The following is a 14,112-nucleotide window of genomic DNA, read 5'->3' as shown; positions in this document are numbered from 1 at the left end:
GCAAAAATATAGAAGAAAAATAAAAGTATTCTGAACTGGGAGGAACTGCCAAGACAATTAATCTGAATGAAGGAGCCTCATTAATAAAGACATGCTAGTTTATTACATTGTTTACTCAACACAATATCACTAAGGAAAAAACAACAGTAAAGTTCATATCATGCAGATATATTTAAGCTACTTTAGCATCCATTTCACAGTTTAATTTTCCATTTTACAATAGCAACAATATAATCAAGTAGTTATGTTGAGCAATGTTTGTTGGCTGGCGGGGTAGCATTCCCTGTGACCTTGAATCCTATTATCGCCCTGTATGCAGGAGAAACAAGTATATGACATAACTGGCTCTTGTGTGTCTGGCAGCAATATTTTATTTATAAATACTTACAGGCTCTCCTTGGTACCACTGTGGATTAAACTTCTCTGCACTTTTAAGTGTAAAGGAAACATTTCTTTTTGGGTCATACATCTTGTTATCAACTATACCGTGGGATTCAGGATACAGCCCCTGTAATTAAAATTGTGTCATTTTTAAAATGTTTCTAGAGTACATACATATTTTGCACTCTATCACTTCAACAAGTTAGAGTGATTTAACAGCATCACCTTCCACTGCTACAGCCAGGCTAAAATACCGACTGAAGCTTCTCATAAATGTACTGCACTATTTTTCAGACTGTGTGTTAAAATCATATGCACCTTTACTGAATTGGCTCTCCTGGCATATATCAAAGTGAAGAAACTGAGGCAGTGACAGGGCAGAATGCTGGGGTTGAGGTCACTGTTACATAGTCATTGGGCAAGATTATCTCTGTGTCACATTCTTGAATTTGCAAATGCAAAAGGATTAAAGAAATTTAATAAAATGGTAAAATCCAAGAACTTTGCAACTGACCTGCCTCCTGCTATCCCCAAAGAAATAATGACATAGACAAGAAAGTCAGTAAATCCATTCATAGGACTTTCCAAATTCTGTATGCTATACATAAAGCCAGAAAGAGTCTGGTGGTGAACTGAACGTTAAGAGGCAATTCAATTTTGGAAGGTTTCTTTAATTGCTTTATTTTTCCTCCAGTATAATGTACTCAGAGGAGAAAAACCTTACAAGAGCACATTTTGTGAGGCTTCTACCCTTTGGGTTGTATTTGTAACAGATTCAGATCCCAGATAATCTCAGTTATCCCCACACACAGAATCTGAGAGATATTCAGATTTCTATATTGATTCCAGACCCCTCTCTACTTCATATCACTTTTTCTGTTCTAAAGAAGGGGAATAAAGCTGACATCTCAGAGAAATTAGTCTGTTCCTATCCCAATGGCCAAATGTGTGACAAGGTGAAGGAGCATACCAATTTATGAACCTATAGAAATTATTGCAGCTGGTACTCAACAATAGGCATTACTTATTTGGATCGATTTAATTTAACCACAAAATAGCAGTTTTATATGGTTACTATCATACCCCAAGCCACAGTCGAAATAAGAAGAGAAAAGAATATGTGTGACTTCTACTTTGAGGAATTCTTAAATATTCTTCATAGATATATTGATAATCCACAAAAAATAAACTCCTATTTCCCTTGGAAATGATTAAAGCTGAACAATATCTCTTCCTGGAAAAAAGCCATAAGATGGTCTTACTGTGACAATGGAGTAATGATTGGGAAATGTTTTTGTTGGATAAACAGGTCTCAGGCTGGTAGTATATGTTCCACATTTTTCTAAGGAAAAAAAATTTAAAATTAGAAAAGAGAGAAACCAATAAGTTCCAATTATATATTAATTCATTTTTTAAATTACACTCTAGCAGAACTTGTATTCTGAAGTCTTTTGGCTCTCCCATTTCATTTTGTTTTTAAATATAAGTATTACAAATGTAACAGCTAGTTGTAGAAATTCTAGATACATCTAATGGGTCTGATTCTTCATGATTTAAGTCAATGAGAGTTTTACCATTGACTTCAGTAGCCATGGAACCTGGCTTTATAATCCAAACTACGGGCAGATGTGATCATAAGAAATTGCATGATCCCAATTAGACCTGCCACCTGATGAGATCATTTAGTAGTATGAGAACTATTAGCTATTTCTGTCTGCAAGTTCCCGAGAATAAAGTAGCTTTGGACAGAGTTATAAGCAGCTCTTGCTCTAGTTCTCTGCCAATTGTCATCTGACAATCAGCTATTTAATTTCCTTTTAATTTATATGCGTATCTCATAAAAAGAATAACTCTTTGCTCCAAGTGTAACTATATTCTTCCCAAAAAGCTGTGGGTCTTTAAAACAAATCATGCACAACTTATATTAGTGTGAGAGCACATTCCAGTTATCAGATTGTCAAGTACTTGATTCCAGAATGAGGTGCCTAAATCGATCTATCTATTTAGCTATCTATCTATCTAAAAATCAGCACCCAAACTCATGTCCTAATTTGTAGGACTAAAGAGCACCAAGGAAGAACCAGAAATTATATATATGAAACTAAATTTCACGATCTGACAAATCAATCCAAAGCATGTGCACAGATTATAAAACAGAAAAATAATCATTCTCTTCTTGCACATTCAATACAATACAGATGTCAGCAGGCTTCACACATCTCATGTGTTATTTTGCTTCGCCGGTTGACCTGCAAACCAGATGTCAGATCTAAGGGACATTAATCTATTGGGAAGTTTCATATTGATATTAATATGTTTTGGATTAGACCACTACCAGGAAAACTAATTTAAGTAAAATACAAACAAGGCAACCTGTCTCCTAAAACTCACAATACATGTTCTAATGTGTAATAAAAGACATCCTCACTAGTACTTTTTCCTGTAATGACAAATCTTTGTTGGCAGCCCTGTCTGGTGCTGTGAGATAAAGGTTTGCCCTGGCTGCTCCCCCACATTTGTTTTAAATTGGAGCAGGGGAAAGAGGGAGGAGGTGGGGGTATCCCAAATCCTAGGGGATTTTGACTAGGACTTTTTTGTATTTCTTTGTCTTCTATACTACTGGATTTGTTTCCTATAGTTCTGTGCCAAAGAGAAATGAAGGTTTTGTTCAAAAACATTATTTGAACAACTAAAGCCAAGAGAAATCTACAACCACCTTCTTTCCACCCAAATCTACATGCCACAGATGTCTGTACAAATATTTCATTTTGTATTGTTACCTCCACTTTGGAATATGTTTGTATAATGTGCAAAAAACTCATCTCTACCCTTGGTCAAGGCAACTTTAGAATGATGTGCTGCAGGTATCTACCCTGAAGGAAGATCTCGTGAATACCGATAAGACAACAATGAGGGCTACAAGTGGTTAAATGTGCCCTGAAAAATTGAACGCATTTGACAGTCTCCCATCAATTGTCAAACAAATGTGTTCAGATGTTTTAAGGATTCTGTCAGAACCAATTATCCTGCACTGTTCTTTGTGTATTTTACTGTAAGGCACTGGCTGCCAACCGGGAATTTAGGCCTTCACTTTGTAAACATGTTTGTATGTTCTTAAACTTTACAATATGACAAACCCCATGAATGCCAGTGACACACGTAAAAATTAAACACATTAAAGTGTTCTGCAAGATGCCAGATGCAACTAAGATTTTTGTCTCAATTTAAGAGTGGTCTTGGCGCATAGTGGCCATGTCTACATGAGAAGCTGATTGCGCAGTTGTTACTGCTCATTCATTTAGTACTTGCATAACCAAGTACTAAATGACTGCACAGTAACCAGCAAGGTTACCTAATGACGCTTACTGAACAGTAGCTCATTACTACTGTGCTGCAGCATCACATCACAGTTCATGCCCAGCAATGCTACAGCATAGTAGTAATGAGCTATTGCTCAGTAAGCATCTTGGGTAGACATGGCTAACATAAAGTAAAATCACACTCTCTTATCTCTGAACTAGCACTGTTTTATATCTATAATTCTTCATATTAATAACATGCTAGTTATTAATAGACTAGATAAAGTAGAAACAAAATGTAAATTTTCTGCCACATCTGTTAAGCTACAGACCTGGTTTGGGAGGGGACCTGTTATTTAACTGATTTAAATGACTATCATGCCAGCAGCCTTAACTGTTCCTGTACCCTATACAAAATTTGTAGCACTACAAAATTAAAGAGTTGCCAGAGCCCTAAGAGCACCATTTGCTGCAATCACCATCCTTTTTACTGGCAAGAATTTGTAACTTTCATGGGAAGCCTTGTCTAGCACATTGCCACGTGACAAAGAAGTTACTTACGTAATTTGCTGATAGCAGGAAGAAGTCCACCCCATGTACGCAAATACTCTACTCTGAAGCCATCCAAGGAAAACAGTAAGAGTGGGGGTTTTGTAAACCTGAACAATTAGAAATTAAGCAATTAGTTAATCAACAGTTTTCCTGGCATCTTTTCAAAAAGTTTTGCCTGAAATCTTCCAGGTCTTGAAGTTTAGAGGTAAGTAGAAAGCAGGGTAAATTTCACCTTACAGACTAACTGAGAAAAGAGATTTAATGGGAAGTCATGTACAGGTGCAGTACTGAAATACCATTAAAATACTGTAGGCTGCATCTTATTTTCCACCTCATCTTATAAAGCCAGAACATGGCAAAATGGCAAAAACATATTTCAAGCCCATTATTGATTATTTGGAAAGAGATGATAATGCGCTTGGTAAGGTATGAGACAATGCTTACATCTAAATCATTCTATTAAACTCCTTTTAGCTGGTATCAGAAATACAGTCTTATTCAACAGAAGATTAATTAGGTAATAGAGCCATGTCTTCACTGGGAATGTTTTATAGACATTTTTAAAAATAGTTCAGCTAAATAAGTTTTAGAAGCAGTTTGAACCATCATACATCTGATCTTAGGGTGACCTGATATGGCTGGAAATTCACATTAATGTGGATTTCTAAGATATTCAGGAATTTGGACTCATGCTTCTAGTTTTATGGATGCTAAATTTATTATCACATGTTAGATGTCTTAGCAGAGATGACAAAAATCAACTGCACATAAAGGTGCATTTATTATCTCATCCTTTTTTGTTCTGTATCTCTAAAACAGGACTGGAGCTCTTTGGCATGTCGGCCAAAAAAGCTTCATGCACTGCCAGTGACTATACCACAAGTCATCAATCTCTGGCTGTTGGCCAGATCCAGCCCATAGAACCAGAATTTCTGGTTTAACCCAAATGGAAACCATTTTGGTAAAAGACTCTAGACACTTATTCTTCCATGCTGTGAGCTCAAAACCCAAGGAGAAAAAGTACAAATCATAAATGGTAGCTCTTCCATGTTATGCTATTGCTTTGCCTTCCAATTAGTACTGAGGGTGACAATCCCTTCATTTAAACAGTAAAATCCAGCAGTATGCAGTTCACTTCCAGCTGGGACCAACTGTCTTGAGTTGCCTCTGAAACCTGATCAGAAATTCACCCTCAAGCCTCCAGATTGTCAGTTGGCTCAACTGAGCACCTCCCTGGCACAATGAGAAACAGCAGAGCTTGAAAATTAGAGCTAAATAGAAACCATATATTCCGACTCGCAGGAAATTACAACAAAACAGAACATTCTAAAAGGATCAATTAGGAAAAACTGAAATATTTTACTTACATAGAATAGTTTTTGTCAAAATGTTGCTTTCCAATAATATAAAAACCTTTTGTTTCAATAATGCCAAGACGCTATATCAGACATATTAACTATGTATTTCTAAAGCAAATTAAATAAAGTGATAAAATTGATATTAAATGTTTTGGCCTCATCAAAATAAAACATTTCAACATTATCAAAATAAAAATGTGAAAAGTTTTTATAACTCTCCATCAACAATTTACTTGAAATCAACTAATACCTGCAGAATATCACTATTTTGACAAAACTGCACTTTGCAATAGAAAATTGTTCAGTCTCAAATTTTTCAGTCAGCACAATCAGGGACCCCTTTAGGCAAAGGTAACAGTCCGATGTAAACCTGCCATAGTTTACAGTTCACTTCAATTTAAAGATTAATTTGATGATTTCAGGCAAAAACATACCTGAGATGCAGATCTTTTTTTTCCCCTGACAGTTTAACTTGCACTCAGCATGCCCACTGTTGATGTCACAGGTCTGCAGCCTAACTCCTTAACAATGGGAATGTAGTTAGCATGAAGAATGCAAAAATCAGGTCCAATGTGGAGTCGTAGCCACATGCCATATGGTCACTGAGTACACATGCCATCTTAGAGATATTGTGAGCTCTACTGACATCACAGATTTGCCAGTGTGAAAGGCAAATTCTAATTACTGCATGTTTACAAAGGTCAGTTAATTGTTTTCCACCAGTTATGCTGCATTTTCCAAATGCATTTAAAAAATTTGATATTACATAGTCCACATAATAGGAACAATTTTGGAAGAAATGGGCAAAGAATTTCATTAACAGGTATACCATTTTCAGAAAGAGCACGACAAGAGCTCACTGACATCCAGCCCACATTAGATCCCAATGCCAGAACCTGCTGGTAACAGCAAATGGTACTTCAGGGTCTGTGAATGTGATTTTTGAGAGAAAAAACAATCTCCTGACTTCATAGTTGACTTTGTAGACCATTTAGACAACAATCTCAACACTATGTAAATCGTATCTTGATCAGAAATACAAAGCAGCTGTTTTGGGTTCAGAAATCGGTGCTCATAGCAAAGAGTCATTCCCAAAATACATGTCAATGGCAAAATTACAGAATCTCAAGTAAATGATCTGCAGATGCACTGCTGAGGTTCTTCTAATATTTCAAAATTAGCTTTACTTATTGATAGATTTGACTTAGTCCTGAAAGCTTAGAGAACATTAAGACATTAAGACATCTTATAATGGTGGAATCTATAACATAAGTAATTGTTAATAAACGCAGCTGGTAAGTTCTGGACATCACTGCTTGTGACACTGTATGTACTTTATTTAAGGTGGTGGCAACCTTTCTAGACTCAAGAGACATCTCCTTAAACTCGAGGCACCCTTTGGAAAATTTCAGCTCCTCGTTTTTACTTGTTTTTGGACCACAGAAAAATAATAAAGCTATCTTGTGCTGCAAAGAAGTCAGAAAGATCATAAAAAGTCAACATGTCTTAATGCTATACATTTCTATTTGAAACCTCTGGGTTTAATCTTGTGAATCATGTTTGCACACATAACACTGATAACATTGTGCGGCCACCTGTGGGGACCCCTTGAAAGGATCTCAAGATACCCCTTGGTGACATGGCAACCTTGTTGAGAATCACTGGCTCAGGAAGCAATTTCCACATTTTAGATAATTTTCAAATCACACCCTCCCGGCCTTCCACACAGAACCATGGTCTGAGAAGAAGCAAAAGGAATATGAGAAATGTGTTTGTGTGTGATGGTATTTATTACTGGGAAATCATTAAGGAAATTTTACTTCTCTGGAAGCAAGTGTGCCTGCAGAGAAACAGCATGTCACTTGTGACCACAAACCCAGGAATGACAGTGAACCCAGGGAGACAGTGAAACCAGTGCAGTTGGCTTTTGCTGTTGCACTCTCTTTTCCCTTAGAAAAAAGCTCAGAAGGATCAACCAATAACATTACAACTGTAGGGCTGGGGCAAGTAGCGAGGTGGGAAACTACCTAGATGTGCTGGGATAAATAGAAATTCTAGGTGTGCTGGAATAGATAGACTGTGCTAGCAGGTGTCTAGGACTGCTGGCATTCTGGAGCGCTGTCTAGCTGGATCTTGTCAGAGGTGGCTGAATCTAAGGGTACAGGGAGTAAGTGGGTTCTGGGATATCTGAGAGTGCAGAGGTACGTGCATGGGTGATATTTGGGGAAGCAGCTCTATCTGGCTCAGGGGAGATGGCAGCTGAGAACTGGCTAGGGACTGGGGAGTCTGTCTAGGAAACAAGGGCTCTCCCAGTAGGAGACTTTACTAGGCTGAGTTTGGCTGGAAAGCAAAAAGTCTAATAGAGGAAAAAAGAGCCAGAAGGGACCCAAAGACTAGGGACAGAAGTTACACATAAACAGGTTTAAATGATCAGAAACTGGTTTAAACCTGTAACAGAACAGAAGTTTGGTGCACATAAACCAGTTTCAAAATGGCTGAACCTGATTTAAGATAAACCTGGTTGAATGTAGTATCAGACTTAACTGAACTGGGTCAAACCAGTTTATGAAACTTCTCTCCCAGACGCTAGGGTGGCCAATATAAAGGACAGTCCAGTTGTCCTATGTCCTCTATTGATATGAAACCCAATGCCTTTATCTCCTCTATTTTTTGTCTTGAAGAAAGAAAATAGAGGACAAAAAGGTTTTTTGAAGAGAAAAATAAAGGATATAAAGGCGTTGGCCACCCTACCCAGACCCCTTCCTGGTTCAAATTAAATCAGAGTATTCCAGCATGCTTTCCAGCCCTGAGCTGTACAGTGCTGTCTGCTCCCTAGGTGGAGCAGTGAGGGCTGGCTGACAAGGAGGTGTGGGGGGAGGGCAAGCCTGACTGGGGATGCAGCCTAGTCTATGGGGGTGGAGGGGTCTGAACCCCCCCAGGCAAACCCCAGCTGAGGTCTGGGGCCAAACATGGGGGTTGTAACACACCTTCCCCCATTCAAACTTACTGTTGGCTATGACTGTGGACTACATATCTCAGAGGCACCTAGAAGCAGGAAGAGGAAATGATGAGCAACCCTGCAGAGTCCTGCTGCTGTGATTCTGGACTGATTCTGCAAATCCCAGAGACCTTGGGGGCAGCAGGAAGAGGAAGTGAACTCACAGCCAGAGAGCCATGCTCTAGTGCCCCCCAGTTTCTGGCCTGAGCCACTGCAGGCATGTGGCTGTATTTCCTGAATCAAAGGTAAATGTGTGTTCACTTCTGTTTCAATTTAATCTGTGCAGTTTAGACTAACCTGCAAAGACTGAATAGATTCAGCCTCAGGCTTTTTGACTGGCTGTACTTAGCCAAAATGAGGAGAGCTATTTACCACTGAGGTCTCTCATTTCCTGGCTCCACCAACAGGGCTACTTGCTGCTGGTGCCACCTGCATTCATCATGCTTCTGTTTGCCTTTTCCTTGTTCTGCTCTGGCAAGGAAAGAGACTATAAGAGAGATAATCTCTTTGGGCTTCCCAGCAGCCTCTGGTAAAAAAACCAAAAAAACCAGGGGGAAAACATGGTGCCAGGCTGCAGGTGAGTCACATGTATATGTTTCACATACTGCAACCAGGAATGACAGGTTATGAAGGAGAAATAATCATTTCTCCCCCATCCCCAAATTATACTCTAATGGATTTTCTCACAGCCCCACTAGAGCAATTCTAGGGAGATGTGGCCTGAGAGAACCTGAGACAAAAAATGGACATTTTTTCTGGGTGTTGTGTTGCCCATGATGGGATTAGATATTTGTGCATCAGACCCTTGGCTGGCTCTTGGATAGGAAATTCTTCTCTAGATGAAATGAAGATCAAAACTTCTATTGACTTAAATGGAAACCAAACTGGACCCATAAGGCATAATTATTTTTAGTTTATGAGTACGGAATGTCTATCATTTTACCATAATGAAGACTGTATTACCTTAAATCATATTTGGTGAGATGGAAATAGAAGGTATTCACTTTGTAACATTCAGTAGTTAAGGAAGGTGGCAAATAAATGGTTCTTGTACACCAAACCCTTTATCAAGGGAAAACTTTTGGAAATATCTATATTTGTAATGTTATTGGAAGACATTTGGAAGTTGTAAAATTATAATAAATGATCATTGTTATTCAAAGATTCCTGATGATATGGGAATTTTTCACCAAGATAAATGTTAACTTTAAAAAAAATTAAATTTGAACTCTAAAACAAAGAGAATATCCTTACCCTGCTGGACACTGGGATTCATTAATGTTCTCACATTTTTCTTCCACCCAACTTTTTTCTCCTTAAAACACAAGAGCATAGATTATTTTCCAGAGATTGATATATTCCTTCTCAATTAGTTCAAATGATTTAATGTTTTCTATTTGCTGTTCAAGGTTAATTAGTCCAAAGGAATATAATATAGCTTTCATATTAAATTAAGTGTATCGGTTCTATGGTTATTTATGTTTTAAAAAATCGTATTCAGCCTTCACAACATCAGAATGAGGTGAGGATTTATCAGGTGGCTTACTATTACTTACTGTAATTTTAATAGCAAGAACTTAGCAGCGAATAATAAAAAGTTGGCCAGACCAACTTTTAATAACTGCTCAACCATTAATAACTGCTATAATTAATAACTCAACCATTAGCAACTCAGCCATTAATAACTGCTATAATTATTTCAGTTAAGCATTGCATTGTTAGGGCCTAGGCATTGTTAGGACCTAGAATATTTATAATTAATATCGTGACATAACTTTTATGTTCTCTCCTTCAGACAAGCAAATTCTATGCATTAAGAAGTTGGCAGAATGGGTGTTTACCTTGGCAAACAGCATAGTAATTGAAGCAACAATCATCATTTTCCACACAATCATCTGAACAGGAGCAATGATACTCTGGTCGCCTTTTTTCTCCACACCGGAATTTATTGCAGGTCCATATTTGAGCTACAACGAAAAATTAAATGCAGAGAGAGTACCATTTTATTTCTAGGTTAAATACATAAGTAATTGAGAAATGTAGGATTAAATTATGTTCCCCAATGAATATGCAAAGAGTTTTGAAGTGTCTCTCACATGCAGAAAAACAGCAGATTTGGGCCTTTCAGAAAGCAATAACACCCATATCTAAATAATAACCCAGATGCATGGACATCTGCATACAATTACTCAGCATGTGGTTATCTATCACAGACCAGTAAAAAACAACAGAAGACTCCTTTAATGGATTCTTTAAATGTGACATGTTTATCTTTCATAGCAAGCTCATTTAATCTAGTAAATATAATTTTAAAAAATGAAAAGAAAGTAAACGAAAACCCATGGCTGAAATACTTAGACAAAAACAATAAACTATAAAGCTAGCTTGGCTCCCATTTAAGTTACTCAGAAAAATGTTACCATTGATTCTAGCCTTGATTCAAGGAACACTTAATAAGCATATACTTATTTCCATTGATATTTGAGATAGTACACAAGTTCAATCTTATGGCCTACTGACATTAGCTGAATCTCTGACTTCAGTAAAGTTATTTCCATAAATCAGAGAACATACTGCTATTTTACAACACAATACTTCTATGCACAATATCATTTGAAGACACGCCTTCAATAAATATTGGATACATATGCTTAACTGTAAACTCAAGCAGACATCTTGAAGTCAATGGGATTAAATATGTGATATTTCACTAGAGTACATTTGCTTGGTAAAGGCATTAGCTGTGGAAGAGGCAAAGACTATCTCTGTGTAAAGACATTGTTAGCTATTCTCATATCATTAATAAGAGTAGCAATTTCCCCTTCCTGCTCCAACAAAGTCGTTAGGAGGTTGATAATTATGGACTGGATTCTCGTCTCACAGTCAGTGGTATACGTCTGGAATAATTCGCCCAATTCTAAACTTGCATTCATGAGAAGGAGACTACAATTTAGACCTATGGAATTAATGGCAAAAAACATTTTTCTGGTCCTCACTTAACTAAAGTAATTCAAGTAAGCTAATGAGTGGGGTGCAGGCATGGGGAATTAATTTATATAAGCTTACAATAACAATCAGAAATGCGTAAGATAAATGCAGTTTAGAAAGTGTTTTAAAGCTCTCTGCAGAAGCAGTTTGAACTCAGTTGAACTGTCTGGTTTTAAAGCCATTGATTTGTGGATGTTTTACTTAAAGATTAAATACTGAAATAGAGAGCAACACCTTCAGTGCATGAATCTAAACACTATTGTTTTTTCTGAAAATAACAATAAGTGGGGATAAGTGACTGTAGATTTTCTGCTAAATTCTGTTCCTCTTGTTATCCCATTCTTCTACTTTCCTCCCACATAGGCTGTGGCAATGTGACAGAACAGTCAATCTGACAGCCTGAGTCAGAATATAGCCTCTGCTGTGTATTCAAGCAGAGGAGAAATGGAACGTAAAAACTGAGAAGCTGTGATGATGAAGGGGACCAGCGTCTGTGAATCTTATATTCATTTGGATAAGAAGAGGGCAGAAGATAAGAAGATTTGGATAAGAAGACGGCAGAAGATAAGAAGATTTGGATAAGAAGAGGGCTTCACAGGCTCATTTCCAGGTTCTGCACATGAGAAATAGGCACAGATGCCTGGGGCCTGATTGCTGAAGATATCCTCAAGAGCACCACAGCAGCAATGTAGACATACATTCTGCTTCCTGGGCCAGGTGAAAAGCCAGACCAACAACACAATGCCTCCACATGCATGCAGAAGATTTGTGAGAGAGCCATGATCATACAGCTAGGATTGCAAGCCAACTGGAGCAAGAACAAGCTTGTTATTTGTCTGTACAATGCATGTCTACACAAGCACTTACAGTGCAAACTGCGGAGCGTGTTGATCTGGAGTTAATTGCTCCCGGGTGTACCGTTTGAATGTGCACGATGAGCAATTAACTCTGGAGCAATAAGCTCCACAGTTTATTCAGATGCAGCATGTAGAGCCCAGGTGGAGCAGCCCTGGCTGGCAAAGGGCTCCAGGGGTCAGCCTGCCAACCTGGGACTGCTACCCTCAGATCAGTGTGCTGCTGAGGGGCTGGTTGGGGCATGAGGGAGCTTCAGTGCAGGGCTAGCCAACAGGCAGTCCCTGCACTAAAGCACCCTCGTGCTCTGGGCAGCTGGGCAGCATCAACACGTATGCTGCTGCAGTTTTTTACTCCCCAGCAGAATAGAACTTGTAAATACATTTCACTTGGAAATACAAGTACTATCCTGCTATGAAAATTAGTTTACTTCAACCTAATAGGGGTGCACGCATAGACGTCAAGATGTTTAGGGTACAGATAATTAGTCAACTGTGCAGTAAACATCTCATATAGATGCACCCAGTGACTACCACAATAGGGTCCCTATACCTGCTTTGGGTTGTCAGGAGCCACTATAAGTAGTAATCACTGCAGTCCACAAATAGTAGCAATGGTGGTAGCAATAACACAGACAAATCACCTGCTTTTAAACCACTTTCCTACTCAGATCAGGTCTAGGAAACAGGGTGCAAAAGATGCCAGTAGCTTCTGGTGATCTGTCTGCCCAATAGTGGAGTTGCCTCATACTGTAGTAGTGTAATTATGCCCCTCTACCTCCAAAAACTCTTTATCCTTACCTGGCTTTATACATGTCTCCTGAAAATCTAAGCAGCAATTTCCAAGTTTGGCACAATCAGCATCACAGCGGCAGCTTCCAAATGTCCTCTCAAAACAACGGCCTTTACAGGTTTTGACTGGAATAGGTGACAATATTAGATGTCAACTGGAATACTGGATTCATCAACAGGTCAACAATAATAATAAAAATCAATGCAGTGAATGACACAGATAAGATATTCCACAATTTAAAGCAGACTCAGCAAGGAATTGATTCTGGAGATGGGGAATGTTAAAAAAAAAGAAAGAACAAAGTGTACATGTACACAAGATGCTATATGTGCAGTAGCCTAATAATACTGCACAGTAGCATGTCACAGCAGAAACAGTACTACTATGCTACTGCACAGTATTATTAGGCTACTGCACAGTAGCATCACTAAAAAGATGTGCGTTGGTGCTACTGTGCAGTAACACCACTCACTACATATTGATTTAGTACTTGATTATACAAGTAGTAAACTTAATGTGCAGTAACTATGGCACACTAATGAACATTTAGATGCACCCAGATTGCGATAAAATCAATTTCAAATGTTTTACTTTTTCTTACTAACATGAAACTCTTTTGTGTGCCTGAACTGAAACCCCCAATCAATCTGAAACTAAACATTCATTTTCAGGCAGTTGCATGAAAAAAAAACGGAAATGAAGAGCTAGATTTGCAACAGTGATACAGAGGCTGTCCTATTTTATCTGTTAGTGGTTAGAACACAAACTGAGAATGTGAGAGACTGTTTAATTCTCTTCTCTAGCATAGAAATCTGAAAGCTACAGATTTCTAGCATAGTAAAGGAACTCTCAGTCTTATCTCATGATGTTTTTCTACTTTGTATAAATAATT

At 38.1% G+C, this 14,112-nt stretch overlaps 1 protein-coding gene across 1 annotated transcript in view; it reads right to left on the bottom strand.

Annotated features, from left to right (window-relative positions):
• ENPP1 (ectonucleotide pyrophosphatase/phosphodiesterase 1) overlaps nt 1-14,112 on the bottom strand; it is a 56,033-nt gene that overhangs the window by 38,013 nt on the left and 3,908 nt on the right. The window contains exons 3-8 of the mRNA XM_025212440.1: nt 13,229-13,345; nt 10,430-10,555; nt 9,843-9,903; nt 4,242-4,339; nt 1,644-1,723; nt 389-508 (exon numbers count right to left, since the gene is read on the bottom strand). Of these exons, the coding sequence (XP_025068225.1) occupies nt 389-508; nt 1,644-1,723; nt 4,242-4,339; nt 9,843-9,903; nt 10,430-10,555; nt 13,229-13,345 (602 nt within the window). The remainder of the gene's footprint in view (nt 1-388; nt 509-1,643; nt 1,724-4,241; nt 4,340-9,842; nt 9,904-10,429; nt 10,556-13,228; nt 13,346-14,112) is intronic.

Source organism: Alligator sinensis, unplaced genomic scaffold, assembly GCF_000455745.1.
Source record: "Alligator sinensis unplaced genomic scaffold, ASM45574v1 scaffold824_1, whole genome shotgun sequence".
In the NCBI taxonomy this organism is placed as follows: Eukaryota; Metazoa; Chordata; order Crocodylia; family Alligatoridae; genus Alligator; species Alligator sinensis.
This window is presented reverse-complemented; position numbering and strand designations above follow the sequence as displayed.